The following is a 24,657-nucleotide window of genomic DNA, read 5'->3' as shown; positions in this document are numbered from 1 at the left end:
CAATTTAGACTTAGTTTATATTTTTTTCATTTGGGCTTGTATTATATCTGTACCAATATTGGTTTATATGATCCGTTCATCCTATTTCGACTCTTCAAAATTCAATAGTCTATCCTAAATTGAGGTAAATTATATGGCCTTCCAAATACCGTTTCGATTCCTAACATCACTGAAGAGACATTAATTATCGAAATCCGGATATGGTGTACTAATTTTTGCACCTTTTGTTTGCGGTATACCATCTTTTCCGCAAGTTTATTTTTTTCTGTTTGGTATTAAATTAATAGTTAAGATCCATTTTGTTACATCTGATGATCCGTTTATTTTTCCTGAGAGGCTCATATATGGAATCTGCCTCATAAGAATAAAGGAGCAAGTTTGCAATCGGAGGGTCACAGTTTGTTCCATGGTAATGCCGATTGTCTGTTAATAAACACGTCCTATATGTAATTTAGAAAGCCAATGAACAATGGGATCCCTGTGATTCACATGCTTTGCTTCAATATTAGTGTGTGATCATCTTAGATTTTGTCTTTGATGGAAGTAATAAGAATCAAAATACTGGAATGAGTAATTTCACTAGAAAGTACAAAACCATCGACATAGTATTTACTCTCAACAACTATGAAGGGATACATCAGGAATGGTCCCGCTTGCACATTTTTAGAGGAAAGACTGACGCAAATCATAACTACTAATGCAAATAAAGCAATACATATTGAAAAGATATAAATTTTAGTAAACTTTGACACGTTCTACGTAAATATTGTTAAAATCCGAACTTTTTTTTAATGTATTTTGGCAGCTGTTTCAGAAATGGCGACCGTCAGATAATAGTATACAAGGAGAATGATCTTTGTATATTAACCTATTCTACCTTATATCAATATTCATTGAAACCTCACACACAACGTAGTTTCTCAAAAGTTGTGATTTGTTCAAAAAAAAAGTTTATACTGCAAATTTGACACCGGGAAACAATTTGGAAAAGCACATTATACCTTTATATCCGTTGACATCCTAGTGCAATGAAATGTTTTTGTGAAGTTTGTGCACAAATTTGTTTTCACTTTCACCAAAAAAAATTTTTTTTTTCACTGGGAATCAATTTGGAATATGTATTTTACCTATATTTCATTTTTTGCTAAAATCCCTAGTGATTTGTGAATCCGGGTGCGTTCGCGCCCATTCACGTTCGCCCCCTTTCACGTTCGCACCTCGGGTCCGTTCGCACCCTACACGTTCGCACCCTTTTTATTGATTTTGTCTTAAATAATTTTTCAATCGTATTTTGGTTAGTGTATTGCTATAAATATTTTTTTTGTTCATTGTTTTAAAATGAAGTGACTTTCTAAAAACGATTTTTGTGTTGAATAATTTTTTAATCGTGTTTTGGTTATTGTATTGCTAAAAATAAGTTTTTTTTCATTGTTTCAAAACATGCAAAATAAAGTGACGTTTTTTGTGTTGAATATCTTTTTAATCGTGTTTTGGTAAGTGTATTGCTGTATTTTTTTTTTTTTTCATTGTTTCAAAATAAAGTGACTTTCTAAAAAAGGTTTTTTGTGTTGAATATTATTTAAATGTTAAGATACCAAACTGCTTTAAACTCAACAACAATAACATTTTGAATCTTAATTGTTTTTACTCATACCAAGTTAAATACATGCTAATATAACTACATGCAGAATTTACATCAAGTTTAGCTGTGTAAACACCATATATAATTAACAGTAATCATAAATAATTAATCATCAAATCAATTTAAAACAATATTTCATTTAAAAAATTCAAAAATACTCTAGTTCAGGGAAACAATGCGCATGTGCAAGATCGATCGTGATTTTGCGTTATCGACTGATTAGGTACGAGATTTGATGAACTGGGGGCATTATCAGTTTATTGATTTATCAGATCGGCATCGTTATTACTGTAATCAGATTATTTATAAAAGTGATTGATTACACTGACAGATTAAAACAGACTATTTTGACTGTTATGTATGGAACGCCTCAGCTGTCTTATGTGGAACTCTGATATTACTTTATGTTGTTTTATTATTACTTGATGATATTTTGTCTTTACTTAATATGGTTTTGACATTACGTAATGATGTTTTGATATAACTCAATATGGAATAGTCATTACTTAATGATATTTCGATATTACACGATATGGTTTCGTATTGACTTGATATAGTTTTGTCATTACTCAATATGGTTTTGTCATTACTCGATGTGGTTTCACCATTATTTAATGTGGTTGTGTCATTAGTCAATGTGGTTTTAACATTACTTGATGTGAATGTGACTTAACGTTATGTAATTGTTTCATTTCATGATGTGGTTTTGTTATTTTGTAATGATGATTTGCCTATTCTTTATATGGTTTTAACATTACGTAATGATATTTCAAAATTGACGATATTACACTACATGGTGTGATGTGTTTGTTTCATTATTTGATGTGGTCCTGTCATTCTTTGATGTGGTTATCCCATTACTTGATGAGGTAAAATCACGTGACCAATTCGGAAAAAACCTGTTCTATTTTTAGATAGATTTCCATGTTGTATGTGCCTTGGATGAGTGTGGCCATTCATCGAATTAGAGTTCAAATTAAAGTTAGTAGAACTTTGAGTTAGTCTCCGATTCCGAATTCAAGTCATTATTAGAATTAAAGTTTTAGTTAGCATTGAGTTTCGAGTTGGACTTCAAGTTTGAGTCACATTTAAAGGTAGAGTTCTAGTTACACCATTAAATTTGAGTCACTTTTTGAGTTTGAGTAAGATTCGAATTTAAGTCTCATTTAGATTAATTAAGATTTTGAGTTGAAATTCGTGCTATCTTATATTAGTTCGTAATTTAAATTTTCTATCGCGGAACAACATGAACAAGGACTTTTGCTCGAGGGCTCCGGGGTATGCGTACAAAAGATAAACAATGTTACAGTATACAAAACGCAACATAGAGGTTGAAATAAAGTTAGATGTGGTGTGATTGACAATGAGACAACTATCCACCAGAGTTTAAATGCAGTGGATGTAAGAAATCATATATAGGCAACCGTACAGCCTTCAACACACCATATAGTCAGCTATAAAAGGCCACCATGCACCATGTGAAAAAATTCAAACGAAAAAACAAACGGTCTTATTTATATTTAAACAATCTACAAAAAAAAAAATGACACACATTTATACAACGTCAACAATTGAACTTCGTGCTCCTGACTTGGAGCAGGTACATAAAGAAAGTGCACGTGGCGGAGTTTAACATGTATGTGAGCGCTAAATCCTAACCTTACATCGGACTGTTACACTTGTGTAACAGCACAACACGAGAAAAAAATGTAAACTAGACAAAGTGATGCCCCGCACTCAACTCATTTAACCGCTTATACCCCAAAAATGACCAAAAAAAAGTTCAATTATCTCCCAAAAGAGCAAAAGATAATAAAAATAAAAACCCTGACCACATGCACACCTTCAATATATGAATAAACAGCCAGCAGAGCGAAAACCTCCTAGCATTCAAACTATAGGAGGCGTTACCTGGAAACGCTCTTCTAATGCAAGTAAATTTCCCCAAAAAATACAAAGTTCAACTATCTCCCAAAAGAGCAAATATTAATAAACATGAAACCTTGACCACATGCACAATTCAATATATGTACAAACAGACAGTAAAGAGAAAACTTCTTAGGATTCAAACTGTAGGAGGAGTTATGCGGAATAACTATATACCCATAATCGGACGGACAGACGGACGGACAGGGGTAAAACAATATCCCCCCCCCCCAACTTTCAGTTGCGGTGGCATACAAAACAGTTTCATTTGGCTGACTCAATAGATCGGTATGACTGGGTAATATAAATCCATCGGGGTGATATCGGATGCTCCAGAAAGGCACCCGTCGTGTTATTCGAGAAAGTACAAACCCAGTGATTTGGTTTTATTTGGTAGTTCACATTCAAGAAAAAGATGAAGGTATTATGGTTACGACCACTGGAACATGTCCGTCGTCACATGTGAAACAATATTCCAAAAAGTTTATTTTTCAATTAGTGCAAGGTAGATCAGGGAATTCAATTGATTACAAATAAAAGATTGATATTTGTATAAGTTCAAATGATCATTTACGCTAAAAAAAAATTCGGAGAATTCTTATTTTATAGTATTGATGCTTTGTCGCACAGTACAAGCCCCCTCCCCCCGTTTCCCTGTAACTTTAGAGTGAGTTGATTTGAAGTGCTTCATTTGTTAACATTAAAGTTCAAGTCGTTTGATTTGTGTCGAACTTGCGACATCAATGTAGCGACAGTGAGACCCAACAAACCTATATTTCGTCGTCGATAGTGGCGTCGGCGTCTCCATCTCCATTTTTTTTTTAATTTCTATTGAGTTTAACCTTTCATTATACATGTTACTAAACACGTATGCCATTATAATTTTGTACTTTTAGAATATCATACTGTATTTGTTTACCTCAACTATTGTATCTGTATTTATATTGTATGTTTCTCTGTAAACTTGTAATTAGTTTTTAGAGAATAAAGTATCTATCTATCTATCTATCTATCTATCTATCTATCTATTTTTTACATTTTTTATTTCGGGACCTTTTATAGCTTACTATAGGGTATGGGTTTTGCTTATTGTTGAAAACCATACAGTTTTGTTTTAGTTAAATAAAACCGAATTAAACTGTTTTGACATGATAAATTTGTAAACCTCCATGAAGTGTTTTAAAACTTGTATAGGAGTATAGGAGTTATTCCTCAATTTCAAGAAAAAGCATCTACAGAAAAACATTTTTTTTTAATTTTGTTTTTACCGATAAATGTATAGATAAATGTACAGCCGATCAACATGACGCTTTTACACTTACAGCAGCAATATCAGGCGAGACATAGGGTTCCGTGGAATATTTTACAAATTTATTACAAAAATACTGCTTCCGTTTGAGAACTTAGGATAAAAACAACAAGACAAAGTGGTTTGGGGATATCCCAATTATGTAAGAAATACTGTAAACTTTTTAATACTTTTTTTCTTATTATTGTCTGCTGGTTACCTTTTTCATACTTAATAACTCTGAACAACCACTCGAACTTTAATTTGAACTTTAACTCAATGGATAGCGATACCCATCCAAAGCACATTAAACAAATGATATATTGAAATCTGTTTAAAAATAGAACATATTTTTTTTCCGAATTGGTCACGTGGTTTTACCTCATCAAGTAATTGGATAACCACATCAAAGAATGACAGGACCACATCAAATAATGAAACAAACACATCATGTAGTGTAAAATCGTCAAATTTTGAAATATCATTACGTTATGTTAAAACCATATAAAGAATATGCAAATCATCATTACGAAATAACAAAACCACATCATGTAATGAAACAACTACATAACGTTAAGTCACATTCACATCAAGTAATGTTAAAACCACATTGACTAATGACACAACCACATTAAATAATGGTGAAACCACATCGAGTAATGACAAAACCATATTGAGTAATGACAAAACTATATCAAGTCAATACGAAACCATATCGTGTAATATCGAAATATCATTAAGTAATGACTATTCCATATTGAGTTATATCAAAACATCATTACGTAATGTCAAAACCATATTAAGTAAAGACAAAATATCATCAAGTAATAATAAAACAACATAAAGTAATATCAGAGTTCCACATAAGACAGCTGAGGCGTTCCATAGTTATGTTACTTTATCTTAATTACAAAAGAAACGGTTTGATATGTCACCTGACTTTGCGTGTCACCTTCACGCAAAAATGGACAGATTCATGCTGTGAAGTTCACTTAGCAGATATATTCAATAAGTTACGAATGCTATTCATTACCATATCTTAGGTCATAAAAATAAAAGTCAATCAACACCTAGGCCATATGGTATCATGAAGTTTTACCTTAAACTATGTATCTCACCAGGCGACAGTTGGACAAAATTAATATACCCTTAATAATTATAATCATGTTCTGACAGTTACCGTTAAAACATATGTTCAAAATACTAGCCCTGATTGCATGCGTGTATTAAATTTACATAAAGGTATCGTGCTTAATTCAAATGCATCAGATATTGACAATTTTGAAAGGAGTGGGATCTGGGTCGTTCACCATATCTTGTCTTATCGTGAAGCATACTTAATATAGTATGCAGAATATCTAACTAATTTCAATGAGATTTTATAAGATCTTAAACAGAATAAAAGATACTTTTTATATTTTTTTATATCTTCAGAAAGTAAATTTTCACACATATATATAGTTTGGCATTTGTTTACATACTTTTAATGAACAGTTCTGTTGTATATTTATTTTTGTGTCAGAAAATTCACGTTAATAGGTAGAAAAATGATAATAAATGTGAAAAATATATTGTTATATTACAATTAATTTAGAAAAAAGTACACCCCCTCCCCCCGAAAAAAAACAATGATTGTCGTCTTATCGAAAGCAAGGAGATCTTTTGACATACATCCTTCTTTTTGTCAAGCTTGCGAAATTTATTTTGCGAAAGCGAGACTTGGCGATCCTAGATTTTGTCGTCAGCGTTAACGCCGGCTGCGTCAACATTTAGGTTCAGTCTGCGGTTAAAGTTTTGTTTTACATCAAAATCTTTGTCAAACATAATGGAATTTCAGGAAATTGGAACAGAAGCTTCTTTATGACCAAAATACAGTATCCAGGACAAAATTTTGCAAATTTTTATTTTCATTTTTCCGTATTTTATTACTAAATGGACTTCGTTTTTCTTTAACAGTTAAATTCAGGTTTTGTCTAAGGTTAAAGTTTTTCATGCATTCATCAACAACCGTTTTGTTTAATCGTCCAGTTGCAAGTTATATGCATATCCATGCAGGTCAAGATCATGATAATGATATATGAATGTTGAAACTGTTTTGTTCTACATTGCGCTGGACTTTTCACTTATTTGTTCAAGATGCAACAGTCCGAGTAAAGACATTGTATAGCTTATTAGTGGGTGTGGCTTTTTTGCTAAGAGTTTAATTCCATACGACGAACTGTACATAGCTGTTTGTTTTTATGGGAACTTTTTTTTATTATGGGTTGAACAAGGAACGTATATACTATTTTAAACGATCAGACTATTTATACAATATTGAAAACATTACATTTATGAAGCTAGAGTTATAGGTTATTGAATACTTCGCATAATATCATTCATGATATCGACTAGCTTTGTGTTATGACAAGAAACAACTTTTCAAAAAGCTCCGTTTTACATGACAATCATATGGTTTAAATTGTTAACCTATATCCGACCGACACAAGCCAAAGAGAATAAATTATGTAGTGTCACCGTTGAATGATATACTGTTTTGGCAATTAATGCCATTACGTCAGCATGTATCAGGAAATTATTCTCAATCTCCAAATATGATATTTCTGCACATAAACTTCCTCGAAGTTCTTGGAAGCTTCCAGGGACTTGAAGGCCCTCGTTCCTTCTTTATCATTTCGTTTTGGTTATTTGCAAGGTAAATTTCAAGTTTCTTTCAAATTTCTTTCCCAATTTTCTCCCGTAATTTTCAAACACTATAGGTCTCGAAATTCTACACAATATTTTTTTTTACTTTATTTAACATAAACATAAACCAAAAAACAGATGACACTCAACGACTTCACAGGTAAACGGGAAAGCGGCGGGCATCCTTAACATCGAATATTAATTTGTACATGATGACTGTGCCCCCAGTTCATCCAAATCTCGCATATTCTCGCATGAATTTTAATTAAACGCTTGACCCACTCAGAATTCTAGGTCGCGAACAAGCTTTCCCTGAACTAGAGTATTGCCGAATTTTTCTTTATTTTGAGATAAATATCTTAAAAAACATCTTATAATTCATCGGGTTTTTGAATAAAAAAAAAAGGGTGCGAACGGACCCAGGGGGCGAACGTGTGGGGTGCGAACGAGTAGGGTGCGAACGTGTATTGGGCGCGAACGGACCCGATACCGTGATTTGTAACCATTACCAAGTTTTTACCGTAATTTCTCCCCTCTCAATTTTCGCTTTAACCATTTTTCTAAACCCAGAAACAATACGACAGCTCATTATACTTGCATATCAGTTTTCATTAACATTTAAGCACAAAAAGAATACGTGATTTTGTAACAATAAGTTTATTCTGGAAATTTGACATTCGGAATCAATTTGGAATAGCATATTATACCAACATTTCTAAATTTGTTGAAATTCCAGCACAGAAAAAGTTTTCAAAATTTGTGATTTTGAAACAAAATATAATCTTTTTTCTAAATATCAATTTAATCAAAGTTTTACCAAAATATTATATGCAGGTCTACATATTATGCACAATACCAGTGCATAGTTTTATCGGCTTCCTTTCATAACTTTTAGAGTTTTGTCATTTACAATAATTAAGTCGCCAAATTTATGATTTTTCAACAGAAACTAAGCTTTTGTACAAAATGTATTTACCAAAATTTTTTACAAAATATCAAATGCACATTTACATATTATGCATCATTCTAGTGTCGGCCTATCCCTACTTTTGGAGCTTATGCGGTTAAAAAACGAACGTAAGGACGGACAGACCAAAATAAAACGATAGGACTCTCGCATTCCCGATGCAGAGCCCTTACAACAGTTTTCAGCTTTATCAGCTGCTACAAACACAGAACAAATATGTAATGGTGTAGGCCAATACACAGTGGGTTCATTGTGGTACTCTTTCTTTAGATATTTTTGCTGTAATGTATATAACAAAATTTTTGTAATTACAAAAACAAAACACGTATTTTCTTAGTGCTTACTTGCTTGTAAGAACGCATTTTTATTTTGAGAAAATAAGGAAATTGTTTTTTCTTCTTCTTTTTTTGCATTGATATATGCGACCAGCCATGAGATTTTCATGCAGGGGTACCAGGGTCAAAATGAGTTTTTTGCATTTTATGAAGTACTGACACATAGATTCAAAACACCCTGACAATTTATCTTGCTAGATTCTTCAAAATTACAGAAATATGGCCATTTTTGTTATTTTCGATTTTATTAAAAGTTTTAATTTTTCTTCTTCAATTTTCACATGTATGTTCATCTATCATGGTTGCTACGTCATATTGTGTTTTTTTAAGGGTGGTCAAGTCTTTTTTAATTAATCAAAATGTAATTGTAGCTGTAATAACTAAATAACTGAAGTTTTTTTTTTAAATTCGGTTGCCATAGCAACAATGTACCGGAATTTGAATCAAAATAATGATGACTTTAACATTTTTCTTTCTTTCGTATGGAAACTAGATCAATGCTAAGAAAGGGAATACCAAGATATATAATAAACCATCAAGGAGCTGTGTATGATCATTTAATATGCTTTCTAATGTTCATCTATTATCTTATCGTGAATATATTCTGTACATGTATCATAACAATGTGATTAAATCAAAGATCTGTTAATGCAGAGTAAGATGAAAAATCAAACAGCATGATCAATAATATTAGGACATGTAGGTGAAAGGGATGTAAGAAAACTTTCAACAACACATACATCTTTTTTACGTAGTTCTAAGACAGTAATAGATAAAAAAAAAATCAAACATAAAGGAATAAACATGGGATGAGAAAATATTGGGTTCCTAATGGGCAGGTATATCTTTCTTGATTTACATGTACTGGTATATGTTAATACATATGTTCATATTTTCCCTTACAATGTGAAACAATGAGATTTACTCCAAAAACTTGGTGTCCATGCTGCATTCTAATTCTGGAAAGTTATATTTTTTTTTGTACTATATTTTTCTAAATAGAATCTCGCAATGGTGAAATAGTTTAAACCATTTTGTATAATCGAAAACATATTAATGATTCAGGAGAAAGTGATTTACGCAATGAAATCTAAAAGATAAATTGTGTGAATTTAGAACGCGATTCTAAACGGGATTTTTAACCTACATTATTAATTTTACGTAAAAAATCTATTTGTTTTGTATATCTTAAGATACAATTCAAATTTCCTCAAGTTATGAAAAAAATAAACTTTATTTTACCGCATGATATAATTGAACATTCAATAACAGGTACCCTGATTACGTTACATGACTTTACATGACGTTTTCTCATTATGACGTTTACCGCCATAAGCCTAGAAATGTCATGGCGGGTCACATATATCTTCGAGGTTTTGAATGGATATTGTAAAAGTATGATTTGTATGATTTGTCTCTTCTTAAATTATTTACGTTTACCATTCAGTTAAAACATTCTTTCAATCTATACTTCAGTTTGAATGAGGAGTATTTGTAGCGGATCGAGAAGTCAATTGTTTTTTACTATTGATAGAATTATTTTAGAAAGGAGCGGTTTCTACGTTTCATCTTTTTCAATACCAACAAGTTTTATCAAAGTCAACGATGGACAGTATCTGGATTGATAATATGAACATAAGGAGATGTGTATGATTGCCAAGGAGAAAACTATTCACCAAAATAAAATAACGAAGATGATAGCAATTATAGGTAAAAGTTTAGCCCTCAACAATGTGAAATACACATATCATGTAGTCAGCTATAAAAGGTCCCAGCATGACAACTGTGAAACAATTCGAACGAGAAAACTAACGGCGTAATTTATAACAATAGAATTAACGAAAAAACGAATATGACAGACATGAACCAATCTCTGACTTGGGAGAGACACATAAAGAATGTGGTGGGGTTAAACAGTCATGCTTGTGAGCGCTCAACTCTCATCATAACCTGAGACAGTGATGTAACAGCACAAAATAAGAACAAACTGTAGAAATCCGTTTTGACAATGGCTTAACCCAATAGATCGGTAGAAAAAAAAAAAAAAAAAAAAAAAACTACTAGTAACATAAAAACAATAGACACAAAGCACCGATATAAGAGTACTCGCAGTTACTGAAAGCTAGTTCAAAGCCAATTATTACTTATAATAATTTATGTTCTCCCAAACTAAGTTTGTAATTTCATTAGAATTAGGATTATAACAGTTGATAATATATAGTAATATTACATTCACTGAGCTGCAGGAAAGGATTCTTTTATCATCAAAGTTGCTATAAAATCCATCGGATGTTGCAATTTACTTTACCATAATCCAGTAAATGATCGTTGTTCTAATGCATAGATTGGTTCCATTCAAACCAATACAAACTTCCAGCTATCATCTCGGATATTGCCAGTCATAGATTATTCAGACCGGTTCGCATTGGAAAGGACGGATGAAAAGGACAAACTGACATCCTTTCTGAAACTAATTTTTTGCAAACAAAGGTCTCGATGCTACCTATTTAAGCAATATCCTTCATCAAGTCCACTCGAAAATACCTCCCTACTTCAAAGATCAGTCTGTACATATCATCACTAAAATCTGTACCAAATCAATTGCAACAAAAATTTTCAGTTACAAACACGTCTTGCAGGATCTCAAAGTTGACAACTACAAGTCTTAGTTACCCTCCTGACTGTAACTGTACTAGATCCCCATTCATATATAATACAGCTGGTCACGTTATTACTGGTAACCTGAACATTGTCAATAACACTTCTTTGCGAAATGTATTATCCAAAGGCCCGAATCATCGATATCGTGAGCCAAAATCCACCAATTAGAAATAAAACTTCAAAATACGTTTTTGTGGACGTCATTGTCAAGTTAACTATCAACTACAACTTTTTTGTTGGCGTCTTTGTTAGATTAATTTGTATTTTTGTTTGAATTTTTTAGTTAGTTGTGTTGTTTGTCTGTGGTGTATGTTTACACAGTTTTGGCTGCTGGATCCAAATTATTGTCACATTAACCAACTATGTCTGTTTGGGTTGCTCACCAGATTTTGTCCATACAAACGGACCTAAAAACAACTTTCATTTAAGTGGGAGGTTTTAATTAGCTAGGTATAAAACCAGGTTTAACCCACCATTTTCTTAGGAAAATGCCTGTACCAAATCAGAAATGTGGCAGTTGTTTTTTTTGTTTTTTTTTCCAGTACGGGTACAGTTGATTAATAACGTTTAACTTTGATCTTGTCAGTTTTTATGGACTTTCCCCTTTTAGCTCACCTGGCCCGAAGGGCCAAGTGAGCTTTTCTCATCACTTGGCGTCCGTCGTCGTTTACTTTATACATTTTGAACTTCTCCAAGAGAACCACTGAATGGAATGAAACCAAACATGGCATGAATTTTCCTTATGAGGTGCTGACCAAGTGTTGTTACTTTGTAACTGATCAATCATCCAAGATGGCCGCCACCTGGGGGACTTCGTTTAACATAGGACCCTATGGACAATACATACAAATGTCTTCTTTTAGATAACCACTGAATGGAATGCAACCAAACATGACATGAATGTTCCTTATGAATTGCTGACCAAGTGTTGTTACTTTGTAGCTGATCCATCATCCAAGATGGCCGCCAGCGGGGGACTTCGTTTAACATGGGACCCTATGGACAATACATACAAATGTCTTCTTTTAGATAACCTATGCATGGAATGAAACCAAACATGACATGAATGTTCCTTATGAGGTGCTGACCAAGTGTTGTTACTTTAAAGCCAATCAATCTTCCAAGATGGCCGCCAGAGAGGGACTTAGTTTAACCTACGACCCTACGGGAAATACATACAAATGTCTTCTTTTAGAGAAACACTAAATGGAATGAAATAAAACATGGCATGAATGTTCCTCATGAGGTGCTGACTAAGTGTTGTAACTTTGTAGGCGATCAATCTTCCAAGATGGCCGCCAGCGGGGACTTAGTTTAACATAGGTACCTATGGGAAATACATACAAATGTTTTCTTTTAGAGAACCACTAAATGGAATGAAACCAAACATGGCATGAATGTTCCTAATGAGGTGTCTGCCAAGTGTTGTTACTTTGTAGCCAATCAATCATCCAAGATGGCTGCCAGCGGGGAACTTAGTTTAACAAAGGACCCTATGGACAATACATACAAAAGTCTTCTTTTGAAGAACCACTGAATGGAATGAAACCAAACATGGCATGAATGTTCCTTATGAGGTGCTGACCAAGTGTTGTTACTTTTTAGCAAATCCATCAACCAAGATGGCTGCCAACGGGGGACTTAGTTTAACAAAGGACCCTATGTGAAATATATACAAATATCTTCTTCTAGAGAACCACTGAATAGAATGAAATCAAACATGGCATGAATGTTCCTAATGAGGTGCTGACCAAGTGTTGTTACTTTGTAGCCGAACCATCATCCAAGATGGCCACCAGTAGGGGACTTAGTTTAACATCAGACCCTATGGGAAATACATACAAATGTCTTCTTCTAGAGGAGCACTGAATGGAATGAAACCAAACATGGCATGAATGTTCCTTATGAGGTGCTGATGAAGACTTTTATACATGTATCTTTATAGATTGAGATATACTGTAAACTGCAAAAATATCAAGAAAAGAAGATATGCCAGGCAATGAGCTAAACGCGAAAATGAAGACGTAGATACTCTTTCAGAATGGATGAAGACAGCAAGGTCGTTGATATAAATTAAAAATAAAAAAATAAAAACCTGAATGGGTCTATGAATACACATGCTACTTCAATTTTTAAAAACCAACATGTTTCTAGGCATCTATCGTACCCCCATGACAAATATGTTGTTGTCCCCACAGATAAAGTTCCGAACAACATCGTTTTTGTGTGTAAATCACATTGCATAAACTGCTTGATAAAAAAGTTAGGTATTGACAAATTCATTTGAAAACTCAGCATATATCCGATCGACACTTACCAAGGAACAAATGCTGAATTATCATAGGTCTGTTCTATGTTTCTTTGGAATTTCAACAAAATATGAAGAATTGGATCTTCTTTCACTGTATTGGATACCTAAATTACGTGTAAGTGTCCTTACAAACATTATTATTATTACGTTATATTGCTTGGTCCAAGTGCGCCACAAAAGCTCTCTCTAAATTATTAACATCAATTTTTATCAGCAATCAAAGCCTGGCTTCAAAGTTATTCTGAAACTACCTACTCTAGGGGCGGCGTAAATCAGATGTGGACACTTACAAAATCAAAAGATCTGTGAGAGTACATACAATCTAAATCTCTTTCATCTTGTAATAGTATTAAAACATTTGACTTTTCTACACCTTACACAAGTATTTCCCATTCCGAACTAAAAGACAAATTGACAGAATTGGTCCTTCTTTGTTTCATAAAAAAGATTGGCCAACGTAGATACAAGTATCTTGTCTTAGGGAGGAAAATCTTAATTTGTAAAAAAAAAAAACTCTGATTCTACAAACAATCGGCATTCCCTTAAGAACCAGCTCTGCTCCTCCTGTTCCTTTATTCATATGATGCTGACTTCATACAGGAAATTCTTATATTGAGTTCTGATAAATTCGCTATATTGATGGATGGATGGCTGCTAAACGTCCAGCGGCAAATTAATATGCATATTCAGGACGAGAAAATGTTAATGTATTTTGAATATTTACCCTGCTTTGTACTAGACAGATCCGCTAAGCCGGTTTTTTAGCGTGAGAGTTCACAAGGTAACAGTCCGCAGGAAGATATGTCGTCACCTTACCTGGACACATTATTCTGACCCCGAGCCGACCAGTCTTTACTCTTACTTCTTAATGCCGCGTGCTTAGCGGAGAAGCAGCAAATACCAATTTTAAAGTCTTTGGTTTGACTCGGTCGGGGTTCGAACTCACGACCTCCCGCATTCGAGGCGAACACGCTACCACGAGACCACCGAGGCGGTCTCGCTATATTGATGATGTCCTCTCACTAAATAATTTAAAAGATGTTGATGACTATATTGAACTCATCTATCCAATTGAACTTGAAATAAATTATACAACAAACGCTGTTAAATCTGCATCATATCTTGACTAACAAGGTCGGTTGAGACTAAAACTTGATGACAAAAAAGATGATTTCAGATTCTTCATTGTGAACTTTCTATTTCTGTATAGCACATTCCAGCAGCGCCTGAATACGACATATATATATCTCCCAGTTGAAACGATATTTAGGAGCTTGCATTTCGTTTTTGACATGGCATTGTCAGTTTGTTTTCAACTTATTAGATTGAATATCCCTTCGATAGTTTTCGCCTTTCTTTTTCATTAATAGAATAAACTCAAAAGAACCAAACTAACGTGCTTTGACTCATAAAATTCCTATTTTTCGCTGTCTTTTCGCCTCAAGTCGTCTCCATTAAGTCTTTAATGGTTGATTTTTCTATCTGTGTACAAGTGCAATGTTTTCAACTTAGATTTACGACCGTAACCCAGAGGCAGCAAATTCACCTACCGTGTTTAACCTTCGAATTGCATTACTTGTTGTTCTGTTCTGACTCTTGATATGTATGAACTATTTGACATGATACCTTTAGCAAACAATCAATCTATCTCAGTTTTAATTTCCCGAATCCAGTATTTTATTTATTTTTTTGGTTGCTTTTAACAGAAATAACAATATGAAAAAAAAACAAACAAAAAGAACTTGTTAAAAGCTTCAAATAGTTTATTTTCTATTCAGGTGATACACCTTATCAAGCTTACAGTACACATTTATCATAGATTTTCTAATGGCTTGCCTGTCCCATTTTTGAACATTGACACTGGGGTCCGGATGGATTGATGACTGTGACCCCGGGGCAGCATAAACACATATATGCTAGCGGAGATGTAATGTGTAGATTTCCACAATTTGAGAGTACCATCCTATCGTTTACATTTCTTACAATACTAAAAACAGAAATTCAGATGATTAATGATATATTCACAATCTAAATTAGCATTATGTTTTTTTTTCTGTCAAAACAAATATGACAGATCTCATTTATTCAGATATACAATCAAGTAAATTATGATAATAAAATCGCAACATTTGTAAGCATAAAGGATTACAAAGAATGATTATTTTTTTGTGATAAAAATGAAAAAGGAGAAATTATTAGTGTTAGTTATGCAACTTGTCTACGTGAAAATACATTTCTAACAAAACAATGAAAGATCAAATCTTGCTGAATGAAAAGCGTTAATCACGGGACTTTTGAATTGGTAGAGATGAAATTGTTAAAGAATGGATTACATGTATTCAACAAAATTGGTCTATAGACCTTTTCAGTAATCGTATACGAGAGTATTTCATTATCATGCTATGTTGCGTAGAATATAAAAATGAACAGAGGTGTTTTGCTCGAGACAGCTTTTCGAAGTAAGCATACACGTTTCACTTTGAATTTCATTATCCGGATATGGAAAGGCAGTTTCATCAGTTAATGGCTAGCTTCTGTAATATTTTCTTTTACGTTTTAAAATAAATTCCAGACTGTATATACTTCAGTTTAACATGCTACCATTTAAAAACAATATTTTAGGTTTATTTTGATACATGATGCTTATATCATATGTTTTGACTTTTTCATCCTGTGGATAGTTTTTTTTTTTTTCACTTCAAACCGCACTCTACCTTGAATTTGTAATTTTATAAAATTTTATAAACGAAGAGAAAAAACATGGTACTACTGTGATCAAACACAACATATATGATTATTTTACTTTTTAAAATTTTTAAGGTTTTATAAACTCAAAAGTTACATAGATTTGCATAAAATGACGTAACAATGATATTTCACAGGATTGCTGCCTACAGAAACTTTGATAACCTAAAGTCCGAAAAGTTCACTGTCAAACAGAGGAATCGACACAGGCTGTTTACTCATCAACGATATCGGGTTATAATTGTGTATGCCATTTACCATACGCGTGTTTCGTCTATTTAAACTATGCAATAAATGTCAGTTGTATGCTTAAATAACACAACAAAACATTTATAGAAGATGTTGAAAATGAAAGAAAGGGATATGATGTACCATTAATGAATGCGGTGCGGAGGTGTAGAATTGCATCCCTTTTCACATTTTGTGCAACAAAATTTTGAAAAGAATACTTACTCTCCACATATCTTAAGATAGTTGCATGATCTCCCGGTATCCATGCCATAAACTATTTTGGGTGCTTCTCCGTTGTCACAACTTGACAGTGGGGTGATTGTCCTTTTAAACCGTCTTCCTGAAATCATAACAGGCATTTGCAAACTGATTATAACATTGACATTTGCTATACATTTTTAATTACTGATGGTGAATCTTATGTCCACATGGTTGTGAGTAAATATTTTATTTTTTATTAATCAATAGCAGTATAAATGTTAAGACTGGTCTAAATTCAATTTGATAGGATACAGAGTTGAGAAAATGACAAAACGTTAGGAAAAAGTTAAGTCAAGTGTGACACTGTCTTTCGTCGTGGAGTATAGAAATAAGAAGATGTGGTATGATTGCCAATGAGACAACTCTCCACTATAAACCAAATGACACAGAAGTTAACAATTATAGATCACTGTATGGCCTTAAACAATGTGCAACGTTTAAATAACGTTTGATTTTGTCAATTGTTGTGGACTTTCCTTTTATGAATTACACCTAGAGTTCGGTATTTTTGTTATACCTTTTCAACGATGAGCAAAACCCATAGTAAGCTATAAAAGACCCAGAAATGAAAAATGTAAAACCATCCAAACAGGAAAACTGACTTTATGCAAAAAAAACCCAAAAAAAAACAAAAAAAAACATGATATAAAAGCAACACACGACAATCACTGATTCATTGTAATTAGATTTACACGTGGGCCACGATCAGAGATACAAAAAAAAAGAAGGATAGCACGATAACTTACACATATTGTTTCAAGGATATATGAGGTTGCATTATATAATATTCTATAGTTTAACATATTATCAAAAGTAATTAAGAAAGATTGCATTAACCTCCAATACTTATGTCACTATAATGATGTGCCAATGAAATTTTATCAGTTAGATTTCGAAATAAACATACCAGAAGACCTGGTTATATTGAGTACTACAGCGTCATTGGGTATGTTCTTTTCAATGTAAAGAGGGTATTCAAAGCCTTCATAAAATGTCCTCAAGTCCTCCCCAAGTGAAACAGTGCTAACTACTTCTTCGCCATCAATATAATACATCTCCTTTATCACTGTTGCATTGGTGCTTGTTATACTGTTTGTACCTTCGTTCTGAAACGAAAAACTCTTTATCACTGAACATGAATGATTGATTGAAATTCGTTAAAAAAAATAAGTATATCAGCTGAATAAAAAAACCCAGTACAGTTTGGAATTATGAGGTTTTGTGGTCCTACTGAAAAACATTTATTATATATCAATGTGGCCAAAACATGAATTTCAAACGACAATTCTGCTTGTTTTCATGACAAAGGATACACAAGATAATTTCAAGTCGAAGAAACACAGACATAGGAAGATAACATGCCATAAAAACGCAGAACACTTAAGCGAAAGAAAGGAATATGAACCTTGTAAAGACAAAATTTGGGCGTGAATTCGTATGTCATAAGGATAAGCAGTTATTGTTCTACTAGTGTCACCCTTCGTGTTAATGATGGTCAGTTCAATTAATGTGATAATTCAAATTCAAGGTCATAAACTAGAAGGGAGGACGGGATTGTGACAAAATGCGTGACAAATCCGGAGTAATATCGGTGGCATGAAATTTTCGCAACGCTCTACCAAGTTATGACTTTCGAAGATATCAATTTAGCTTTACCATTAAGAACCCTTGGTTCACATACTTCATTGTAAGAATCAACCATATATCAGGCGAATTCTGTTAGGAAGCTCTTGAATATAGTATTTACTAGAAAATGTATCCATAAGACACCATGTTCACTAGCACCATCACACTTCAATCTTTCAGTGAACTGTCAGATTTTGCTCAAAACCTCATATTTGGCATAAATATTGAACAGTTCACCTAATAATGAACTAGTAAACTAGGTTTCGAGTAAATGTGACCACAAACTACCCTGAACTAAAATGTTAACCTGCTACTGGACGGACGGACAGAAGCACAAACTGGGAAACATAATGCCCCTCTACTATAGTACGCGGGACATAACTAGGAGTTAAATACTCTTTTTGTTTGTGTTGCTATTCATTATTTAAAGCAAAAACAGATCTGATGTATTCTGATATTCCTATTGCTTTCTTTTATCATTGTAATGAAATTGTCTTAACATCCAACACCATATGAAAATACGTTACTCGATACATTTGTGTTTCGGAACAATCAAGAGTTCGGTCATTGATCATATCAATCTCCTTGTTGAATCAGTATACTTTGTAATTTATACTTTGCAGCTAGTAGTTGATTGTTTATCAATTAGAAGCTTCTAATTCTTTATTAACATTTGTTTAATATATGTCTTCTTATTTTGATTTAGAACAGGAACAGCTTACCCGTCTGGAGCAACTCGGAACCCAATTCCGGTTTTGTTTGGGTTTGTAATGGGAAATGTTTATTTCTGTGCAATGTTGTGTGGACTTTTGCTTGTTTGTGTTTTTTTTTTCTATTGGCTATGGTGTTGTCTGTATATCTTTGCATAATAGATTTTTATTGCCCCCTTGTTTTCTTTGTCCTTTTTGATAATATTCATAATATCAATATTGACATGAGTGTAATGCATACCCAGCTGTGTACAAATGACTCTGTAACTTTGCCAGCATCGGAGGAAGTCTTTCTATCAATATCCCTCAGTCTACATTGACGTAAAAATGGAAGACATCTTATTTGCTTACCCTATAAATAAAACATAAATTTAGATTTCTTTTAATTTAATATATTAGGAAATACAACGGTCATTTTCCATGTTCTCATCTGATTACATTTGAGATATTTAAAGTTAAAACCCTTTAATCCTCATGAATATTTCAAACTTTTTTCAGACTCATTTATCACGGTCAATCCTAATCTGTTCGATCTGATTTTAGATATTTGTCATTCAGTTCGGGGTAACAACGTTTACTTAAAAAATCAATATAGTTTAAAAATATATTTTTCGGGAACAATTTTGAAATCGGAGATGTTCAATATTTTTTGCATAGTTGCGGACGTTGAGGCAATTTTCAGAGAACGAAGATACTGCTATGAACTTCCATTAAATATGGAGTGGTATGCTTTTATGTGATATCTTATGATAAGTTATCTCCATTTTTAACAGCCCTAACTGTCCTAAGTATTGTCACATAGTCCGGCAGGTGGGATGTATACAGATACGGGTAGCATTTTGACATATATAACTAGATATAGAGTCGTTCTACGATCTAACCTAACTTGATACATGTACGCATATTTTGCAATCAGTTATTTCATTTGGCATCTACAAGCCTACTAAAAACGTAAACATTAATCGTACGTCAACTTGTCGCGATGAATGTGCCTTTAAAAAAACATAATTGAGATGTCAGGACAGGATATAAATTGAATTTATTTCAAATATCAATAGCACTGAACCAGTTGTATAAATAAGATATTAACTAGCCGCCATATCAAATGGAGATGTTTAAAGTCACAAATGTGTCTCAAGATGGTTCAAAACAGTGGTAATCATCTGGTTTATTAAGCTGATCATTGGAGATTAATGGTTAAATAACAGTGATATTTCGGACATCTTATTTCATCCTACCAATTTAATGTTATTCTTCAGATTTTCAAGTTCGCGTGTTTTCATATTTATTGTTCGATGATATGTGTTACCTTTTTTTATTACAAACCTTTTGGAAATCTTGCATAAGGTATGATTCGAGAACATCGTTGTGTTTTGGAGTATGAATTTTAACTATATTCTTTCCTAGATTAGTTTCTACATTTTCAACAAATCTGGCCTTCCCTTCACTAATCCGGTAATCAAATTTCTGCAAATAAAAATCAAATTAAAATATAAAATGTCGTCTCAATATAAGATATGTTATTTGGTCGTATATCATTGAATTTTACATTTTGATTATTTTCGTTGAGATGTAAAGGATAAAATAAAATTTCTTAACAAAGCAGAATTTTTATGGTTAAAATCTTAATCTCAAAAGAGTTGAACTGGATCATAACCAGAAGCCAATGTCATTTGTCCTAGGAATAAAAAGAGGTGTCGTAAAACGCAATTGAAACACCAACAAAATTTCGAAGTATTGTAGATAATTTTACAGATTCTATTTGAATTCAAACTGTCATATTTATTGACTGACAAAAACATTTAGACATTAGTTAAACATAAGTTCCTTAAAGGATTATTTGTACTGATTTCGGATTTTCAAAATTAATTAATATATGCTACAGACGATGACAAATGCTACCTACTTGCAAAGAGGGTTCAAAAGGTTTGGTCAGACGAGCTAGAAAATACCTCATTATGAAATACGCATTAGTATTATTACTGTTGAATAAATTTGTAGAAATGTGTTATAGTATTCAAAGTACATACCAAATCAAATGCTGTAACAAATGACACTAACAACATCACACATATCTTCATTCTGAACATTGTTATGTTCAGTTCAATCTTTACCTAAAGATACTCTGAAAAAAATCAACAGAATGGTCAATGAAATACAGCGTGTAAAAATATTGTCGCATCTTACGGCTTAAATACATTTTGTAATTACACTAAAATTAAGATTGTAATTTCCTCTGTCAAAGCTAGGCTAAGAGGACTTTAACTGTTCTTTTAAGAACAATTTAGTTGCCTTGTTTACAAACGATTTATGTATTTGACGTCTCAATCTTTTTGATAACACGTTTCGTGCGAACTCAAACTAGACAGCTACCGAACGATATAACAACAAAACAGACATATATAGTCACCAGAACGTCGTCAACAATAGACAAATGTCTATACAATGCGTCTATCTCTAAATTAACCTCAGCCTAGAAATGAACTTGTTTTACTTATTTTGAATTAAAAAAAAATGATACACTATATTTCAATTTCTATTTTATGTTATGTCTACTCATCCTAAAGGATCGGTTTAAGTTTGCATATTTTCTTTTTTGTAAAGTCGTAATCCATGCTTAAATATCAGAAATAGCGTTTTCCATTTATTAATTTTATACACCCCTTGCTTTACTAAAGGATCGAAGAAAACAATTCAATGATATAATTTTTGTCACTCACCTTAAAGAATTGTCGATTTTCGTCTACCAAGTTTGGGCCTGCAACTGTATTTATACAGCTGTACAGATATCCCACACACGTGGTCGCTAGATTTTTCCTCGAAATAGTGTCGAAATGAACAGTTCTCTGATCAAAGTGTTCAGAGAATGTTGATAATAAACGGGTTCGGAGAAAGACCGAAATGGTATTTCCCGTGTGAACATTTTGGGGGCGGTTTAAAGTAATAACATCATAAGTATTGTTTTAAGTATACACATCATCACTTTGCATTACTTTTTCGAAGAAATCCTATGATTGACAATATTTTGTCCCAGTTTAAGCTCATTTTAAAATTGTAATACGCCTGTAATGTTTTCATAAGGCCTGCATGAAATGATACATTTACAAAATAAATTTCCAGTTGAAAATTTGAGGTCTGATTTACAAAGAACTACATCAGAACTTGAAGAACATTTAATGTTTTGTTTAATTGCAATGTTTTTAGTGTTTTATTCTAAAACTAGTATATCGTTTTAAAAATGTTTTTTTAATTAAAAGATTTAAACTGTTTATCTTGAATAAACTTTTATTTTGAAAAACGCTTATTTTCAGTACAAACTACTAATAAGTATTTACTATAACTATTAAGTAACTTAACTGAAATCTTTATTATCATAAATCAAACACTATCTGTAATCTTATGTTGAATGACCTTTGGTTTTGATTTAGTTTGAACTGACTTAATGTTGCAAAAGCATTTTAAAGTATTCGTTATACCTATTTTCCATATTAACTGTTCTTTTAGTATTTATTAAATGTATTAAGAAATGCATGAGTTTTATATCTTTATTGACACAACTTTTCCAGCAAAATGCAGATGTTTTTCTCTCTCGAAAAACAAGAGAGTAAAGGGCTACACAGTATACGATATCAGCCTATTAAGGAGATAGGAAGTCTACAGTAATCGTAATATTGCCGCAAACAAACAGCTTCCATCCAATCGAAGATTCTGCCGATAAGCAAAACGTGTAACATAAACTACATGTCATTTGCAACAGTTTTATGATCAAACAACATAGTCAACTGGCATTTTCAATCGTATTCCTCAATTGGACAGGATGTTTTTTGTACATGTGTACATTGTACCAGTCTGTGTTGTGAATATTTCAACATTTTATCAACAGTAAACTTACGGAAAATGAACGTATCGATGATATTTCATGTCAGTTTAAAAGTGTACACTACAGGGCTGGTGATACCCTCGGAGATGACACATCTCCCCCTCCAACAGTGGAATCGACCCAATGAATGTAAAACCTGATAAGATATATCAGGCTTATAATTTGGTTCGTCGGACACATGTTTACCTACAAAAGACTCATCAGGGGTGCTCGAATAAAAAAAGTTGAGAGACAAAATTAAAAACGAAGTTGATAATCATTGAAAACCAAGAGTTATTGAGCCAAATACTACTAAAGCTATATATTCCCAAGGAAGAAACCTTAGCGTTTCGAATAATTCAACATTTTATGTTAATTTCTATTTTTAAACAGTAAAGGAGGATGAGGCATTGAAAACAAAACAAGTTCTCATTTGGTTAAAAAAAAGAAGAAGAAAAAGGTTATCTTTGCCTGAAGTATTCGAAATTATAAATTTGATACCCACAATCTATTTACGCAATTAGTGTGTTATTAATGAACTGTACAATCACAGTGTCATAACCATCTACAGGGCGGATGGAAAACTTGGTGACTTTAAGTCAACTATATGAGGTAACCACCACAAGTATGGTAAACGTTGAACACCTTTAAACCAATCACCAAGCATCTGCTTTGTATGTGCAAGACAAAATTTCTCAACCAAATTGGGCTAGTAGAACAAATCTTTCACGTGAAAAGAAAATTCATTGTAGCTAACTTCTTGTACATTTAATATGAAAAATTGGTAGATTCTTTCCTGGAGAATCATGAAATATTTCCATTTTGCCTGTTTTACCCCTACGAAATATATAGCATCTGTTGTAGATAGCTTAAGATTTTACTATTAGTAAAACATCTAGCTAAGACATGTCACGACGGTGCCACATGTGGAGCAGGATCTTCTTACCCTTTCGAAACACCTGAGATCACCCCCAATTTTAATGGGGTTCGTGATATTTCTGTGTTCTGTTTTGTGTACTGCTGTTTGTCTTTTCGTCGTTTTTCGTTTTATGCAATTGTCATGTCAGTTTGTTTTCGACTTATGAGTTTGAATGTCCTTTGGTATTTTCCGACTCTCTTTTACCTGTGAAATCTTTCTTTAATTTATATTTACCACTGGAAAACAAAAGGTTCTCTTTATTGGCAGCTTAACTAGATTCAAATTGGAAATATTAATCTCCTACTTATATATTTTCTTTATCAATAAGAAAACAAATAAAAAAACAACTGCTGCATGCGTTTTGCATATAGAATAATGATTCCAATACAAATCACTGTTTCTCATTTCATTTCAGGTATTGCTAGCGATATAGTATTAAATTCGATATGTACTCATATGATACAATGACCCGCTCGCACTATCGCATTTCG

General features: G+C 32.8%; 1 protein-coding gene across 1 annotated transcript; it reads right to left on the bottom strand.

Moving 5' to 3' along the window:
- Positions 1–15,557: 15,557 nt before the first annotated feature.
- On the bottom strand, positions 15,558–22,256 carry LOC127728803 (uncharacterized). Its single transcript, XM_052236415.1, has 7 exons — positions 22,109–22,256; positions 21,419–21,513; positions 20,715–20,855; positions 19,630–19,740; positions 17,960–18,158; positions 17,014–17,131; positions 15,558–15,802 (listed from the first exon to the last, which is right to left on the bottom strand). Exons 2-7 carry the CDS (start codon positions 21,476–21,478, stop codon positions 15,640–15,642), a joined length of 792 nt encoding a protein of 263 aa, XP_052092375.1. The 5' UTR covers positions 21,479–21,513; positions 22,109–22,256; the 3' UTR covers positions 15,558–15,639.
- Between the last annotated feature and the right edge of the window lie 2,401 nt (positions 22,257–24,657).

The sequence above is a fragment of the Mytilus californianus genome, unplaced genomic scaffold (genome assembly GCF_021869535.1).
Source record: "Mytilus californianus isolate M0D057914Y unplaced genomic scaffold, xbMytCali1.0.p SCAF_2, whole genome shotgun sequence".
Taxonomy (NCBI): Eukaryota; Metazoa; Mollusca; class Bivalvia; order Mytilida; family Mytilidae; genus Mytilus; species Mytilus californianus.
Note: the sequence above shows the minus strand (reverse complement) of the source record. Positions and strands in the feature narration are given on the sequence as shown.

Bases quoted from the DNA above. Each gene is read 5' to 3' on its own strand.
- LOC127728803 (XM_052236415.1), bottom strand. From the start codon at position 21,478: ATGTTCAGAATGAAGATATGTGTGATGTTGTTAGTGTCATTTGTTACA. The intron at 20,856-21,418 runs GTATGTACTTTG...TTTTATTTGCAG, and splicing joins TTGTTACAGCATTTGATTTG to AAATTTGATTACCGGATTAG. The intron at 18,159-19,629 runs GTATGCATTACA...TTTTCGTTTCAG, and splicing joins AGTCATTTGTACACAGCTGG to AACGAAGGTACAAACAGTAT.